Below are 18,389 nucleotides of genomic sequence, written 5' to 3'. Positions count from 1 at the left end.
AACGGAAAACTCTACCACTCAAGAGACTTCAAAGACTGAATTCTCCAATGTCATTGGGGCTCATCCATAGCAGCTTTGTAGAAAAGACAGTGATATGCAGGGTGTAGATCCTCGGGTACAACAGAGGAGAGAGAAAAAAGTATGAAGGTGGGAGCACCATGTCCCGAAACACACTTCAGTGGGGGCATCAAGCCTCAAGATGGGTCACATACTCTGGAAAATCGATTGCGTTAGATGATCGAGTAGCACTTGATTATGTACAAATGACTACAGAAAAAAATAAATGATGATATGAAGACATAACTGAAGATATACATGTTTTCAGGCCTATTTATTAATGACATAATGGACTGTTAGTGTTAACCTTTCTATGTATGCATGACTATTTCCGTTTTTGACTTTTTCCGAAAAGGACAAGAAATCATGAGTTTTACACACACACAAAACCTATTACCATACAGACACAATAGCATGTTGCATAATTATAAGAATACTTTTGTCCAGTTCTACTTAATATTAACATAAACACATTAAATACTGTGGTCTTCTTCTTTTTTATTATTATAGTTGGAGTACAGGACCTCAAAAGACTCATGTCTTGCAAGACCATGATCTGTTCCATAATTGTTTTACAATTGCTAAACTAGCTTAACTGTGAGGCAGCGCTAACCAGCTAGCTGTACAGATACATTTCTGTTCAACATCATCACAAAGATGCGCAGCAACCACAGAGAAGATGATTAAAGAATGTTTAATATCACATCCCTTTACCAAAAACCACAGAAGATTATGGATCCAGGCCAAAAGAGAGCTAATATCTTGAGGTAATTGGTGGTCCGAGCTACCGAGGCTTCCAGTTATCTGTGCCAGCCGTTTTCTCACTGACCCAGACCGAACAAGCTGTCGTGTCTCATGTCTTTTACAGTATGTTTACAGAAGCTGTCAAACTCAACTGTGGCAGGTCGTAAAGTAACCTTGTTGTTCACATTTTCACTTCAACTTAGCTTAGCAACTCTAGTGGTACCACCATGCTCCTGATACTGTCAGATAAGGATAGACAGACTGGACAAACAACTAAACCAGCTATGAAATATGGGCAAAATTCATAGGACATGGGGGCAAGCTATGAAGGTTTCTGTGATGTGGAGCTCCTGTTAGCTTAACATTTAGTGAATAGCAGACTTAGCAGGGTGTTTATAGAGACCTGATGATCTGCAGATACTGATAATCAACTATTGTTAGCCAACGTTTTATGTTAGCTAATGCTATATTAATATGCAAATGAAAGACAAACAGATTGAACTCTGAAACGGCATTTTATTATTGTGTCAACAAGAATTTACAAATGATGTGAAATCTACATAACAGCAGTTGACTGTTACAGTCTTGTGACTGGCTAAGTTTTGCCCCCTGGCTGCGCACAGAGTAATATTTGTGAACAGGAAACTGATTAACTGATTAGTTCCAGTCTATAAAGTACCCAGTTTCTGTACACAGAACAAGGACACAAAGAAGGTTCACATCTGGCCAGTTGTGGTAGAAACTGACCAAAGTCTATGGTCAATTTTTGATCTCAGTGCATCCTGAAGATTAGTGCTTACACTGGTGGACTAGCGGCTGATTTTAGCGAAACATGGTGGTGGCAGAATCATCATAACGAAAGCAAACTTTCTGCCAAACATACATTGTTATGTGCATCTTGTTTATTTTAATGCAATTTGTGCTCTGAGCATTTAAATGTGAGCTAATAATAAAAAATTCATTGATGTTCTGTTTTTCTTACATGACTGTAAATAGTGACTAACCAGCTACTAAAAATGAACTGTTGTGCCTTCAGTGGAGATTAGAGGCTGAACTCTGCAGCTGTCTCTGTTTTCAGAACTCAAAGCTGAGAGATTTTGTGGAGATAAACAGAATCTGTTTGGATTAGAAAAGCAGACAGAAGACTGCAGGTTTGGGAAACGGATTTAAAAAGCACAGAGAGATTTAGAACACAGTCCTCACCTTCCTCACTCCATCTGTCAATCCTTCCTCTGGAACTTCAGCTAGAACTCAGCAGAATAACGTTCTGTCAGTGAGACTGTGTGAAGTTACTGAAGACATGGACAGTCCTGGAGCAGCAGTGTTGTCTGGAAATAATTATGTTCTCTACATCTGGAAAAAACATGATTTTTCATAAATGTTTAGTGGAAATTGGACATTACACGACTTCAGATCTTTTAAAGTCTAATCTAATCTAAAAACTAATCGCTGTGATAAAGCCAAACTCCACAGGTCAGTAGAGAGTAATGCGCCCTTTCCAACAAGTCCCCAAACTGCATTGCTAGCCTTTAGAGAAGCGGAGATATGGGCCCAGAATCCTGCAAATTTGTATTTTACGTAGGCGCACCCTAAGCAGCCTTGCTGAGATGCTCGTCCATGGTGGAGGTCCAGAGAGTCAGAGAAATTTTGAGCAGTAGCTTTGTGAAAATCAGAGTAACTACTTCAAACTGTACAGGATTACAAGGTGTTATGCTCCCTCTCCAACCATACAGGACTTTTAATTGTCATCTTTGGGAAACAGGAGAGAACAATGTTTAATATCTGATCTTTGAAGCTCAATAGATTGGCAGAGGAATGTTAGAATGAAGCCACTGTGGAAGAAACTCCACAGGTCAGTAATAGCCTTCAGGAAACTGGAGATATGGACCCTGAAATCACCAGGTTTCTCACCGGTTGTCTTCTCTGAGTTGTCCATGGTGTCAATCACGTGATCAGTGACTAGTGACATGAAGATTAAAGCGTCATCACTGAGCAGTGAAGTTGATATGTATGTGCAACTTGTAGTAAAAATGCATGTTCACTGTTCACCGAACACTGACATAGTTATATTTTGAGCATTCTTAAAAATAAAGATTTTTGGTTGAAAGATGTGTAACTGTCTCACAGTGTACGTATTACACAATGTAACTCATCATCACTATCACATTAATTTATATAGTGCCTTTCCCATGCTCATGGACACTTTCCAATCAGCAAGTATCAAAATACATAATCAACAATACATGACACAGAACACACACACACACACACACACACACACACACACTCCACGGTTACTTAGCTAGCCTGGAAAGAGTCCTTAGCCGTGGGGGAAAGTCTCACACTGCAACTACAGTACATCACACAGGCGGCTGGCCCAGGAAGCCTCGAAGGCCGAAAATGTTCTCAGCCATGAAGGGGTGGCGTTTTCCTGCAGCCGAACCCCACCAGTCCAGGCAGCTTGATAGCTGCAATGCAGCGTCACCCAAGCGGCTGGCCAAGGCAGCAATGTAGCTGCGATGTAGCACAGCTCATGCAGCTGAACACTACCAGTCCAGGCAGCCCCTCAGCTGCAGTGCAGTGTCAAACAAGCAGTCAGCCAAGGCAGCGATGTCATGTCATGTCAATCAGGTCCCCAGTCCAGAGAGCCCCGCAGCTCATAATGGAGCAGGACTGATGGCAAATCACTCAAGATATTTATTCAATAATATTTTAGCTGTGTCCAAAACTGAGCCCTGTTCACTCTACAGTGCAATGTCCGAAAACAGACGATCCAGTGCACTCAAATAATCCCACAGTGCGCTGCAATAAGTAGTGTACAACCAATGAACCTTAGCGGACAGAGGATGCCTATAATGCACTGCAAATTTGTATAACCTTAGTGTCCGAAGTCGTTTACTACCATCACAAATTCTGTTCCCTTTGATAGTGATTAGGGGACCGTTTCAGACACAGCTATTCAAGCCTGTTTGATACTCGTGTTTCAGTTTTATACAGAATCTCATGTTGAACATTTACAGCACAGACAGCTTTAGTGAACCAAATCAGAATTGACAGACACCGTCACGCAGCTTTTCCTGGGCTTGCTGGAGATGGATTGTACCTCATCTCAGGAGGCAAGGAGGGTCCTGCTGAAAAAGGACCATTAGAAAATATCAGGATTAAAAACTAATGGTTTTGCTTTCTAATAGGATATGGCTTAACTTACACTGAGAGTAATGAGATTTCATTCCAAGCTATTTTGTAGTATTTCTATTGATGGAGAATGTTTTGCATGTGGTTCTATATAGCACCAAAAAGGGTTCTTTTATTGTTACAATCTCAAGCTTGTGTACAATGGAAGAACCCTTTTTGGTGCTATATAGAAACCTTTTCAAAAACGTTCTATATAGAACCATCTACAGCACATTCTCCACCATTCTGAAGAACACTTTTACCATGCAAAGAACGCTTCTTGTAAAAGATGGTTCTTCGAGGGTTCTTTTAGTAAAGAAAAGGGTTCTATATAGAACCATTAAAACACTTTGTCCATGCAAAGAATACTTTACTAAAAGAACCCTCAAAGAACCATCTTTAATTGTGTAGTGCAGATTAAACCAGTTGACATTAAGAGCCCTGAGTTTCAGAGTAAAAAAAAAAACTGGCTGTATTTCAGTTATTCAGCACTCTAATTTCCAGCGTGTCTATCTTATTTCTGACCAAAACAGCTTGAACACAAATCGTGTTTACGACCTCCGAAGTCATGAGCAGGAACTTCAGTGGACGATCTGAGGGCAGCGTTAGGACCACAGACAGGAAGTTTCTGCAATACAGCCCTTGATCTCCTGACCAATCAGAACACTGACTGATACAGCAGGCCAAGGGCTGAGAGCGAGAGAGAGATATTTATCAGACGAATAAGTGGAATGAGATGAGTGGCTCTGTTGCCATGGCATCACTCTGTTAAATCATATTGCACTTCTGAGCAGGTTATTTTTCTACAGGATGCAAATAAATGAAGACAATCGGCGTAATTAAAGCAGCTGCCTTATCAGCCTTAGTTTAACCTTTAAAACTAATTAAGCAATGAATAAATAAATGGCTCAAAGTAATTATTCTTCTTATGAAGGGCAATACGTTTATTCTCAGGTCAGAAGGACAAAACCAGCCTACACTCAAAACAAGTGGGGCAAAAATAGAGAATCATTTTCATAACATAAAAAATAATGAGGCTAGGACTGCATTAGCCGGGATGCATCTTTAAAATAACTTGTTTTTAAGAAGTAGAACTCAGTAAAGGACTTTTAATTTGCAAATGCAGCAGTTCAGGATGTAATAAGTGGAACTATATTAAAGAAAATGTTGCAATGATGCCATACACCCTACAGACTATACATAACTATAGACAGATAAAATGAAAGCTGTCAATGTTATTCGTTTAATAAGGCCTTATAAGTGGACTTTTCAAACTTTTCAAAATTCCTGCATAAATAAATACTTAAGATGTGAACAGAGTCTCTAGAGAAACTTACCGAGTCAGAACTGTTCATAGTGGTGTTGATGGGAACCAGATGTTCTCCTCTAAAAGCTCCTTCACAGAAAGTTATCACTTTAAATGATTATGAATACACTGTCTGATGTCTGAGTTGTTGTTTTATGATAGTTTTAAGAAATTAAAACCCATTCATGTTGGAGGGATACATAATATGCAGGCCGTTATGAGGCAAAATAGTCCCCCAAAAAACTGCGAGTGATATGAAGAATGGGCAATGTATTTATTAACTAATAAGGAGGCTGTACATCATTTAATCTGTGATTCTAATCTAATTAAATATAAAAAAAAATAGATACAGGTTAAAGAAACACAATAGCAGCAGCTTCTAAATACAAACACGAGAAGATTTTTTCTTTTAAAGCACATTTTTTAAATCAATTCATGGTGGAGGGATACATGCAGTGTGTTTGGAGGCAAAAACAACTTATTATTTCAGATTTTCCACTATTTCCCCATCATCAACATTCTATACAAAACTCAGAAGACACGTGTAGGTTCACTGGTGGTTTCAGATGGTAAACAAAATGTCTATATTTGTGTTGTAGTCATGGCGACCCCTGGTTCCTATCACCACCACTGTAAAGAACTCTGAACCATTTCACACCAAACCACGCCGATTCACTCTGTTTCACATCTCACACACTCAATTATGCAGAAACTTTATGCAGATTCTCCTTTCAGTGCCTTTTCAGTGCTTTGTTTTAACCCTCTGAAAGGCCAGGAGACGCTGGCAAGTGCAGGCATCTATGGCATGTTTTCCATATATTTGCTGTATAATAATTTTGGTTCTGATGCTACTGACTTACTACTGTTATTACCTGATAATAACAGAAAGAAGCAGGATCAAGACTCTACCTGCACTGCACAAATTCTAGTAATTATAACATTATAATAATGTAATAGTGATTGTTTTTGAGAGTGGACAGTGCCGAGTGCATTTTTCTAATATTCAGTAAAACTCTCAGTATTAGCCTCACTTTGAGGGAACAGTAGCACAAATAACAGCAACAAAAAAATGAATGAAAAAAGTAACAACGTATCTTATTACTATTATTATTAGCTTCACAGATCAATAAACAGCCCTGCGTGGAGAAGAAATCAATCCTCATCCTCCTTCAGCTTTTTCTTCACTGCTAAATATCTCCTGACCTCCTCCGGCGAACGAATGTATGCTTCTATTTCACTGTCCGATATCTCTTCATAGCCCGTCACGGTCAGTTCAGGAGCATCCACTCGCGGCCGCTTCTCAGTCCTGACCGACGGGGGCAGGAACAGGTGCCTTTTCCCCCAGTGCTCTTCAACAGCAGGGGGTACACTTTTCCCTACAGTTTTGTTTCCACATTTTAGTTCAGACTGACCAGATGTCTTTGAAATATCATTGTCTGTTCCTGACCGCTCGTTCTTTTGGTCCAGTCTGCTGGTCAATAAAGGCTGGGACGGTGCTGCAGGGTTAGTGACGGGCAGCTGGTCAGCTTCATTAGCGGCTGTACAGTCAGAGAGATCCGGTTCTGCTTCCTGTTCATAGCGCCTCATAGCCTTCAGCATCAGAGCCTGCAGAGAACACATGAACACATGAGCTCTGCTTTATCTGCATGTAAACACAGTCACTAAAGCAGCTTTTTATCATGTGAGAAAAGTCACTAAAGTTCAGCCTTTTCTCTCTCAGAGTGCAGAGAACGCAGAGAAACTTCTTGCTGTTCAGCAGAGTTGATCACTGTAATGATCTTCTTACTGGAGAAAACAATCCATCCTCTACAACTCGTACAGAATGCAGCAGCACTGATCCTCACAACACCAACACACAGAGCTCAGATCACCCCCGTTTACACACTGCACTGACCGCCTGGATCTTTTAGGAGAGATTTTAAAGCTCTGCTGCTGGTTTTTAAAGCTCTAAATGACCATAAAGCTCCTGAATGTCTGTCTGTCTGTTTATGACAGATCTGCAGATACTAACCTTCTGCAAACACCTACCATAAAATACAGAAAACGTGGAAAGACTCTCTGTTTTTCTGCTCAGTTCACCTTTTATTAGACATTCAAGCTCAGAACTCACTTTTAATTAACATCTAAAAAATGCAGCTCTTTAACTCAGTGCTTCATGAAAACTCTACATCTCGCAGGTGTTTTTCTGTATAATCTTGATCTCCTTTCTGTAAAGCACGTTGAGCTGCCACCGGCATTAAAAGTGCTCTATAAATGATGTTTATTATTATCATCAACATCACTATATACAATATGCATCAGGTTAAAATATTTTTCTGATAAGAGTTAGAAGAGATCAGGGTTCGATGGATATGAAAACTGTCACAAATACTGATTTTAAAGGACTTAACCAATAAAACATACAGCACTGTGCATAAGACACTGTAGCACGGCATGTGCTACTCCGCGCTCAAGGAGGACGCTGGAGGCAGGGTTCAGTGCTGCAGCAGCCATATTTTAAGTTCAAACACAAACTCAAACGAAGCAAAGCTATGCTAAGCTGGCCACTTTTCAGTCGCTTTCAACTAATTAGACTTTTCAGTCTTTTTACTCTTTTCAGCTCTTTCTCAGTCTTTTGTCGTTTCTGCTTCTGCTGCTGCTTGTCCCTCTCTCTCTCTCTCTCTCCGCCTTCCTGCCGGCTCTCGGGGCTCGGGGGGCGGGCGTATGCCACAGACCCATACGCCAAGTGTTTAAGACTCATTATCTGGACACTACACATTTTAGATGCCATATTTTTCAGGGACATTTATGCTCATATCTCGTCTATGATCTCTATAAATAACAGCAATTATTAGACCCGCTCTAATGACCGGATCACCTGTCAGGTATGAGTTTTTACTGAGCTGGGAAAATCTGCTTTTAGCTGCAGTGAGCTGGAATTCACTACAGGAGTCTCTAAAACTCACTCATTACAGTCACTCAATCATTTTAAACTTTTAATGCCTTGTCACCATCAGACAGCCTAGAACTGTTTAATTGAGTGTAACTTTCCCTTTCTCCTATTTAATTTTATTATTATTTTATTATGTTTTATTTTCTCAATTATATTACTGTTTTTATTTATTTTATTACCTTTTATAATCCTTTTATTTGACTTTTAAAGTTTAATTTCAATTTATCTGCTTATGTTGAAATCTTATAAACTGTTTATTATCTAGGTTTTATATATTCTCCTTCTTAATTAATTAATCAAATCTTAATTGTTCACTTAATTATTCTGCCATGTATCTTCTCTTGTTTTTGCAGTTAATTTATGTAGTTCTGTTCATTTTAACCTAATTAAACTCCATTTTAGTCACTTTTTCAATCCCTTTAATGCTGTAAATGCTTGACTACATTGAAAATGAGCATCACCCTCAATACATTTCTAAGTGAAAATAAAAGCCGATTGATTGATTGAACATGATAAACACCAAGAAACATTCTGCACATGTTACAGCAGCATGGCTGAGTAATCAGAGAGTGCGGGGTCTAGACTGACCTGCCTGTCTCTAATTGTAAACGTGTGGCACATTATAAAGTGCAAAATAGATAACGAAGGCCCCGTACATATGCACAGATGAGCACTTGTATAACAGAAGAATGGCAAAAATGATGCTTTCAAAACTGGATCAGTTTGTTTTTTCAGCCTCCAAATGACTATTAAGTGCTGTTAAAGTAAAGGTGATGTAACACAGGGATAAACATGCTCCTCCTAACTTTTTTAGAATGTGTTGTGGGCATACATATTTGCAATGAGTGGAAAAAAAATCTCAACAGTAACCTCTAATAAACTGGCAGTATTTCAGTTATTCAGCGTTGCAGGCTAAAATCATCACACAGCAAAACAGAAATATAAGAAGCGCATGTTATGTGACGCTAATGTGATGATGAACATTACTCGTCTCATAAGCATCCTCTGCTCATCATTTTGTTGCAGTATTGCAACATAAACGGAGCCATAAAAGAACTCTTTAATCATGCAAAGGGTTCTCTGAGTGTCTATGGTTCTTTATAGAACTATATTTTCTGTACTAAAGAACCCTTAAAGAACCATCTTTTTTAATTGTGTAGTTTTTGTTTGGTGTTGATAGAGCAGGTAAAAACAGACAGGATTATTCCAATTTGATATAAATATCATATTTAATAGTGTGTAAAGTAAATGGGACGGCGCTGGCACCACTGCCACAGTTACAGAGGCCAGTGAGAAAGTCACACAAGGCTGCAGGACCTGCCAACGCTGCCACCAAGTGGACACAAAAGGAACCTCACACCAAATGCAGTCCCGTGATGTATCCTGCACCACACCCCACCCCCCCACACTGTCCTGACTTTTCTGGACCTGGGTTTGTACCACACTCAGAATTGGGACATCTCGTGATGATGATCTCTTCCTACCTGCCGATGCTTCAGAATGTCATCAACCAGCCTGGTGACAGTGCCAGGCTCCACAGCGTCCCCTCTTAGCCAGGGCAGCTCCCTACCCAGCTTACACAGCACATCCCTGAGCTCGCCGATCCGCTTCTGCACCGTATCCTTCCTCTGCGCACACGCCTCCTTACTCAGCCTGCTGATCTGACAGAACTTATTCAGCGTGCATTTCATACGGGCCTGTGAGGCACACACAAACACAACAGCTGCAAGGCGTTAACAACATTACATACTGTGGTTTTACTGCGATTATACTGCTAAATATTGTGATTACAGTAACAATCAGGAGTGTAATTATGCATTTGGATGCACTGATGGTGATTCAACTGCATTGATTTTAAATCATTTGTAACAGCAATTAGTAAAGTATGACCTCATTGTGTATGATGTATGTTTTAAAGCGCTCAGCATATTTTTTCTTAAGGGTTGTGTGAAGCTGAAAGTGCCTTGCGAGGTTACAAGCAGTTTCATTTTGTCTGTCGCAGATGCTCCACTAATGCAGGTGACGCTATGACATTTTATAAATTCCATAACTGCTGGTAAACGATTTTTTCACAGTTCTAACTGCGGAGATGAGCAAGCCAACTTCAGCCTCGTCCTCTGGTGAACTTAAATATAAGATAACCTACATGTTGTGGTGCTTAATACTAGTTAGTACTGCTGAATAACAGACTAAACATCTTACATTCAGGAAGTATTCATAGTATTCATTGATTATTTAAAAAATGCATGTTTAATGGTGAAATATTGGTGCCAAAGCGCTCTGCAAACTTCTTGCGAAACGAAGCTACTCAGTCACCAATCTTTGTTCAATGGCACACCTCTTTTTTCTGAGCAATCACAGGCTTTGTCGTGTAGTGTTTTCATCTGCAGAGTTGCCCAGCTGTCATGTGTGTGACACGGTGAGCGAATCCTCCACACGACGCCTGCGGTTGTTTGTCTTCTCCGCAATTACGTCACTGTTCGCTGAAGTCAGGCAAATGTCTCCACAAGAAGCACGCTGAGGCCTTAATACTGCATGAACAGCTTCTCCAGTCACATTTGTGTATTCTTATTTTCAAAATAAGGCCGTTTATCTTGGACAGCCTTAGCATCATATGTGAACACATCAAATTACTCAAATCCCTCTAAATGGACCTTCAAACAAACCAAATTTAGAAGCGTCTCAAGATGGCTCCACTTGACTTTGTGGTATGTATTATGGTTAATAGCCCAGCACAATATTTTTATACTCAAAATGTAATATTAGGAGGAAGTGTGTGATTATTTTCATACTTTTTTCACATTTTCATACATACTGCGCACACGCACACATTTTCTAAGCCGCTTATCCTTCTGGGTCATGGGGGTGTGGGAGCCAATCCCAGCAGTCACCGGGCAAAAGGCAGGATAGACCCTGGACAGGTCGGCAGTCCATCAAATGACACTTACATTGTTTTATTTGCATATTGCCCCTAACCACCGTTTAGGAATTACACTTTATTTGTCGTGGTCTTAGACATCATAGATAACACTAATTGAATACAGCGAATCATAAGCTACCTTATATTACACTGTATATTAACTTATATAACACTCCATTTTAGCGTCATACAAATAGTTGTAATCTTTTACTCTGTGTTCCCTGAGACGATAACTGAGTTCAGCTCATCTAAAAAAGAACTATATGTGAAAACTAAGAGTGTTTTCACACTAGAGTTTATTTCCAGACCCAGGACCGCTTGCTCGATGAGTTTGGTATGTTTGGTCGAGTGTGAAAGTTGTGAACATGCCCGGGAGCTGAACAGAGCACCGACCTCTGGTCCTCCTAAAAGCTCTCTGGTGGGTCTGCTGCACGTGTGGAAGCTATCCACTTCCGGTGCGGAGTGTGGGGCTGTGTGCTCGGTTCATTTTGCTTTGAATTATCATGTCACTCCCCTTTTTGAGTGTTGTGATTGGGGAGACCTTTGCTGTGGACAGAAAGAGCTGCTCTTAACCGCTTCAGTGTTTGTATCGAGGGAAAATAATAAAAAAAACAACAAACAGATCAAGCTGTGCCGACTACTCTGCAAACCTGGGTATGGATCCACAGATTGGATGGAATTCTATATGTGAAAGCCAAGCAGCATTAATGAGTCCCTTCCCCAAACTAGCCCAGTATCCGTTCTGAGTGTGGACTTCAGTATTCAGTAAGACAGCTAAACTAGTTCTGACCATGGTTAATTGGCCTATTCAGATCATGGTTCTTGGTAAAGCCTAATAAAGACTGTTAAACTCACCATGGGCTTTAGAGACTGCCAGGCTACATAAACACAAGCCATAAGAATGGGCAGGGGGTGCCGGCCGGTCACCAGCCACGTATCAGCTGCCAGCTCTACCAGGGCGGCGCTACGCTCCACCAACCGCCGGGGGGGCTCCGCAAAGACCTCAGACACTTCACCAGGAGAGAGCTTATACCTGAAACAAAAATATGCCGTTAAACGACGTGCTCCCTTACCCGAAATATAGCCAATCAGACATGTTTGTATCTGAAGCTTGCGCCTTTAGTTTCAGCACTGGAGCTATGAGGCTAATGTAGCTAACAAGTAATGGAAGCTAATTCCAACCAATTAGCATGCATGTCTCAATCAGTGTGGAGTTGTTCAGTATCTCTAACAGACTTGATTATGTGGTTTCTGATACTGTATGACTCACTGTTACCTATAAACATGGACTAAACATGGCTCAAACACCAATAGCAATGATTTTTATTCAGTATTTGGCTCTAAATCCAGTTAAACGAAATTAATTTTACTATAATTACAAGTACTGATGATATCCACAGTATATTCAGAAAAGCATATTGTATTGTGACATAATCTATCACCATAACATAACATAAATACTGTCATATTTCCCAGTCCTACGTATACCTAAACTTAGTAAATACTTACATTATAACTGGCATATGACTGAACCAAAAAATGTCACTCCAGTCTTTCTGGAAGTTCTAGATACGACTGTGAATATGAGTCGTAGTCTAAGCAGCATTACAATTAGTTGTTAGGAATGTAAAACAGCAGCGGCAGCTCTATACAGAACACTTTACTAACAGCTGGGATAGGCTCCAGCACCCCACCGCGACCCAGAAGGATAAGCGGTTTAGATGATGTATGTATGTATGTATGTATGTATATGTTTCAGATGTCCTTTTTAAATCTAGGACTGAGCTAAATGTTCATGTGCACTAGTGTTAGCGCCAACATACTATTAGAAAGCCCATAGGAGTTCTAGCTGGAAATTAGCAGGCATTTTTGTTGCCCCAGTTTTGACAGTTATGAAGGCTGAACTGAAGGATCTAATAATCACAGTTCACAACTGGGACGCTAACATTACTTGTTAGCTACACTAGCGTTAGCTACACTAGCCCTAAAACTGAAGAAGCAAACTTCAGACACCAAATGTGTCTTGGTCGCTTTAAGACAGACTGTTACTAATAAGCTTCTCTCATACCCGTAGCAGTAGCTCTCCAGCATATCGCTTATGCTGGTGGTTGTGGGTTCGATGCTCAGAGCCTTGATCAGATCCTGATAAACCATTCCTATTAAAGCCGAGTCCGCCTCCAGCAGACTGCTGATGGTTCCCATAGCGATGGGCCAGTTATTCTGCCTGCAGGTGGCCAGAACACAGCACCCACCCAGAACCTCCTTCTTCATTAGGCGGACATGTATAAAGGTCGGGTGGTTGTAAGCACGCTCGAAAAGGCTCACTGCTCCTGACTCCATGTCGCTGGATAACCTGAGGATCCGGCACAGGGCCCGAACCCGGCCCAGCCCTGCAGTGTGTGAGAGAGAGAGAGAGAGAGAGAGAGAGAGAGAGAGAGAGAGAGAGAGAGGGGGGTTATCTTTTAAGTCCTTATTCAATGTTTTCTATGATTTTCTGTCATCCTTTTTTATTTTTTTTACTGCAAAGTACTTTGAGCTGTAATTTAAAGCATGCCTTCAAGTAAACCTTCTGAGCAGGGACAACTGGTGCTAGAAAAGTTGCAAGTGTTTAAAAAAATTTTTCAAAATTGCATTTTTGTAAGAAATTGTCCATCATATTGCTAATAAAAGGTCCCATAAAGTGGACCAATTTAATTCTGAAAAAAAGAAGCTCTAAATGAACAAAAGCTTTGAATTTCTAAGCTTGTTTTCTAAAATGTACAGATAATTAACTTTCTCCTTAATAATCCAGTTTCTCCACAAGGGGGTGCTAATTGTACTTGTATTTTAATCACTGAAATAGAGGAAACACACCAGCAGGAGCTCACAAATGCACAGATATTTGGAGTCCCACCTCCCATTCATTGTGGAGGGATACATAATATGTAGGGCATAAAGAAAATTCCCATCATCAACATTCCATATAAAACTCAGAAGACACTGGTGCTTTTGGAAAGTAAATAAAATTTCTATATTTGTGTTGTAGTCATGGTGAGCCCTGGTAAAGAAATCTGAACCATTTCACACCAAACCACTCTGAATCATTTTGTTTACATCTCACACACGTGAAAATTACCAACAGTAGCCATGAAGAATTACATTATATATTATATAATATCTGTGATTATTTTATGCACTTATGTTTTCATGTTCTCAATGTTTTATGCCTGCCTTAAAGTTGCCCTGTAAGGACAATTAAAGCTTTATTGGCCTGAAGTACGCTGAATGGGACAGCTGGGAATATCAGCATTGTCAATATTCACTCAGCTTACCTTTAATGAGATTTGCACATGGTTTCTTGGTCACTTCTGTGCTGACGTAATATGGGACCGCTGTACAGGAAGCAAAAAAGGAGAATTATTAGCAATAAAACAAATGTTTATGCAATTACAGTCATTTTTTTTATTTATCTGGCTGCAGGTTTCCTGATTACTTCTGCTCTGCTGCTCGTCGCTGAGTGTGGTGGTGAAAACTCCCTCTGAAACGAGAGAGCCACAGTCCTCACAGACCCACTGCTTCTGAGAATATAAATCATCCTCCACCACGTTACTGGAGCCGCACTCAGGACAGGAGCTCGGCATCACCTGCACAACAAACACCTGTGAGACCCAATATAGAACCTCTGTCTCATATTATATAGCTGTGTTGCCTTTATAACACTTTATACAGAGTTTCAAGACAATAAATTGCAATAAATACACTCAATTTAAAAATAAACAAATACAGTCAACCAAAATATAAAAATTTCCACACTAAATATGTACACTAAATATACAGAAATAGGTATATTTCATCTTCTGTTTTTATGTCTATAGTCCTTTCCTATTCTTGCTCATAAAATCCCCCATCCTGCATATTTTAATGTTTTCTTGCTCTAATATCACCTGTTTTTTTGTGAAAGATCAGTTTTATTATGCTTTATTATATGTAGAGACCATTCAGGGGAATTTTCCAACACTTGGCAGCAACAATGCACAAAAAGAGAAATAAGCAAATTGATAATAAGCCAAATAATGTAACTAACAACATGGAAAAGAGAAAAGTAAGGAGAAAATGAGATGAAAATGTAACATAAGCTTAGTAATCCCCTATTTTAAAGGGTATTCCAACAATTTTCACATTTTCTGTATTATACAGTGATTAAAATGTAAACAGAGTCATTCAGAGTGGTTTGGTGTGAAACGCTCTGTTCTAGAGAAACTTACTGAGTCAGAATTGTTCACAGTGGTGGTGATAGGAACCAAACCACCAGTGAATCTACACGTGTCTTCTGAGTTTTATATGGAATGTTGATGATCGGAAAATAGTGGAAAATCTGAAATAATAAGTTTTCTTTAGGGACTATATTGCCTCACAACAGCGTGCATGTATCCCTCCACCATGAATGGATCTGAAGTTCTCAAAACGATCATAAAATAGTCTCAGTCATCAGACAGTGAATTCATAACCATTTCATGTAATAACTTTCTGTGAGGGAGCTTTTAGAGGTGGACGTCTGGTTCCTATCACCACCACTGTGAACAATTCTGACTCTAATACGGAGTGTTTCACACCAAACAACTCTGAACGACTCTTAAATATGCAGAAGTTTTGGAAAATAGGTGGAGTTCCCCTTTAACCCTGTGAGGGGTCTAATGAGCTAACGAGCGAAGTCAGCGAGCTAGCTTGAAAAAAACACGTAGGTTATTTATATAAACAACCACAACAGAGACATCACAGTCAACTTAAATAAAAAATATAAGCCGCTAAAGGAGAGTTTGATGACTCATTATCTGAGCAGGAATTAGAGAAGCAAGCTGGTAAACTTACCGTAGTGTGTCAGTCTGAATTAGACCTGCAAAAAGCGTTAAATCATATCAGATTCATGAAACGAACAGAAACTCATTTCAGACTCTTTACAAACCGGCACGCTCCGAGTGGAAACGAAGCGCCAAGCAACAAAGGTTCCGCCTGTTGCTGACGACCTGCTCCGACCACAAAAATAAAGTAAATAATTTTGGACAAAATAAAGCAGGACAGTCTTTAACTACGTCACATTAAGCGCTCACAACTGTGTTCAAATGTAGCTTGTGGTCTATAGGAATTGCAAATGCAGCATACATTCCTTGTCCACTTGTACACTCACCTTGCTGGTGCACGGTGACTGACTTGTACAAGCAGAAGGGAAGTGTTTCTAAAGCAAGCAAGCAAAGTTTATTTATATAGCGCTTTTTACAACAGGTGTTTTCACAAAGCAGCTTTACAGAAAAATCCGGGTCCAAGCCCCCATGAGCGTCGCCAGTGGCGACAGTGGCAAGGAAAAACTCCCTAAGAGCAAAAGGAAGAAACCTTGAGAGGAACCAAGACTCAGAAGGGGAACCCATCCTCCTCTGGTCGACACCAGATAGTAAAACATTGTTAGTATAAATTATTATAGTACAAAACGGGGAAAACAGGCGGAGCAAAGGTTAATTAGATTAGTTTTAGTTTATGCAGTAGCATCATCATCGGGAGGGTCAGTTCATGAGGGTGAGGTTTGCACAGCGTTGTATAGCATGAAGCTCAATGGTGGTCAAGTCGGTCCAGAAGGCTGGCGAGCAGTGGGCACCAGATCAAGGCAGAAGAAGCAACAGCAGTCAGTTCTGTAATGAGTGACTGATTACAGTGTACAGTATTAACAGAGTGCAGCAGAGACTCCGGCAGGTCTAGTTATTGCAGCCTTTTACTAAACCGCGTGAGAGCAGCGAGACAACAGCACCAACACTCCCAGTTTACCATAGTACTCTATGACCAAGAACCCCCAGATCTGCACCTTTTATATGACAGGGAAAACTAATGAAGTTACCAAAGGCTTGACTAATCATGTAAGTTTTTAGCTTAGACTTAAAGACTGAGGCTGTGTCTGAGTCCCGAACATTAGCAGGAAGATTATTCCAAAGCCGGGGGGCTTTGTATGAGAAGGCTCTCCCCCCTGACGTAACTTTATTAATTCTAGGTACTAATAGTAAGCCAGCACCTAAGTAGGCGCGATGGTTCATAGTAGGAGAGAAGTTCACTCAGGTACTGAGGGGCGAGTCCGTTTAGAGCTTTATAGGTCAGTAAGAGAATTTATAATCGATGCGAAATGTAACTGGTAACCAGTGTAGGGTTGATAGAACTGGGCTGATATGGTCAAATTTTCTGGTTCTAGTAAGGACTTTGGCTGCAGCGTTCTGGACTAACTGAAGCTTGTTAGGGCTTTTGCTGGATCATCCAGCCAGCAGGGCATTACAGTAGTCTAGCCTTGAAGTAATACATGCATGAACTAGCTTTTCTTAATCCTGTAGAGATAATGCATTTCTCAATTTAGCAATATTGCAGGAAGGCTGTTCTAGTAATATTAGTTATATGTGTGCCGAAGGACAGATCGGTATCTATCGTGACACCAAGATTTTTTACAGATGCACTTGATACAACTGAGAAACTGTTAAGTGTAAGTGTAAAATCAGACAGTTTGTTTCTAGCTGCTTTTGGACCAAGAAGCAGAACCTCTGTTTTATCCGAGTTAAGTAGGAGAAAGTTACTCAACATCCAGTCTTTTATGTCTTTTATACAGTCCTCAATCTTTCTAGGTTTAATTTTATCATCCGGTTCGCTTGATATATATATAACTAAGTGTCATCGGCATAACAGCGGAAATTTATGCTGTGGTTACTGATAATGGTGCCCAGTGGTAGCACATATATTGTGAATAATATAGGTCCTAAAACAGAGCCTTGTGGAACACTATAATTTACTTTTGCGAGGACAGATGATTCACCGTTTACATTAACAAACTGATAGCGATCAGTGAGGTAGGACCTGAACCAGGAAAAAGCTGTTCCTGTTACCCCTACAAGGTTTTCTAGTATATCTAGTAATATAGAGTGGTCTTTCGTGTCAAATGCTGCACTAAGAAGAAAGTGAATAAAAATTTAAAAATAAAGTGGCCAGTTAGTAGAAGCTCAAGGTAGGTTTTTCTAATAAAATGGCCAGTTAGTGGAAGCAAAAAGTGGGTGTTTCTAATAAAGTGGCCAGGTAGTGGAAGCACAAGGTAGGTGTTTCAAATAAAGTGGCCAATTAGTGGAAGCACAAGCTGGGTGTTTCTAATAAAGTGGCCAAGTAGTGGAAGCACAAGGTAGGTATTTCTAATAAAGTGGCCAGTTAGTGGGAGCACAAGGTAGGTATTTCTAATAAAGTGGCCAGTTAGTGGAAGCACA

The 18,389-nt window shown here is 40.2% G+C and overlaps 1 protein-coding gene across 1 annotated transcript; it reads right to left on the bottom strand.

Moving 5' to 3' along the window:
• Positions 1-4,914: 4,914 nt before the first annotated feature.
• Positions 4,915-16,445, bottom strand: brf2 (BRF2 RNA polymerase III transcription initiation factor subunit). Its single transcript, XM_036595755.1, has 7 exons — positions 15,982-16,445; positions 14,606-14,756; positions 14,445-14,504; positions 13,202-13,523; positions 11,989-12,166; positions 9,698-9,910; positions 4,915-6,886 (listed from the first exon to the last, which is right to left on the bottom strand). Exons 2-7 carry the CDS (start codon positions 14,751-14,753, stop codon positions 6,434-6,436), a joined length of 1,374 nt encoding a protein of 457 aa, XP_036451648.1. The 5' UTR covers positions 14,754-14,756; positions 15,982-16,445; the 3' UTR covers positions 4,915-6,433.
• Positions 16,446-18,389: the final 1,944 nt, after the last annotated feature.

This window comes from Colossoma macropomum, unplaced genomic scaffold (assembly GCF_904425465.1).
Source record: "Colossoma macropomum unplaced genomic scaffold, Colossoma_macropomum, whole genome shotgun sequence".
Classification (NCBI taxonomy): Eukaryota; Metazoa; Chordata; class Actinopteri; order Characiformes; family Serrasalmidae; genus Colossoma; species Colossoma macropomum.
Note: the sequence above shows the minus strand (reverse complement) of the source record. Positions and strands in the feature narration are given on the sequence as shown.

Bases quoted from the DNA above. Each gene is read 5' to 3' on its own strand.
- brf2 (XM_036595755.1), bottom strand. From the start codon at position 14,753: ATGCCGAGCTCCTGTCCTGAGTGCGGCTCCAGTAACGTGGTGGAGGAT. The intron at 13,524-14,444 runs GTAAGCTGAGTG...CACACACTGCAG, and splicing joins ATGTGCAAATCTCATTAAAG to GGCTGGGCCGGGTTCGGGCC. The intron at 9,911-11,988 runs GTGAGTTTAACA...TGTGCCTCACAG, and splicing joins GGCAGTCTCTAAAGCCCATG to GCCCGTATGAAATGCACGCT.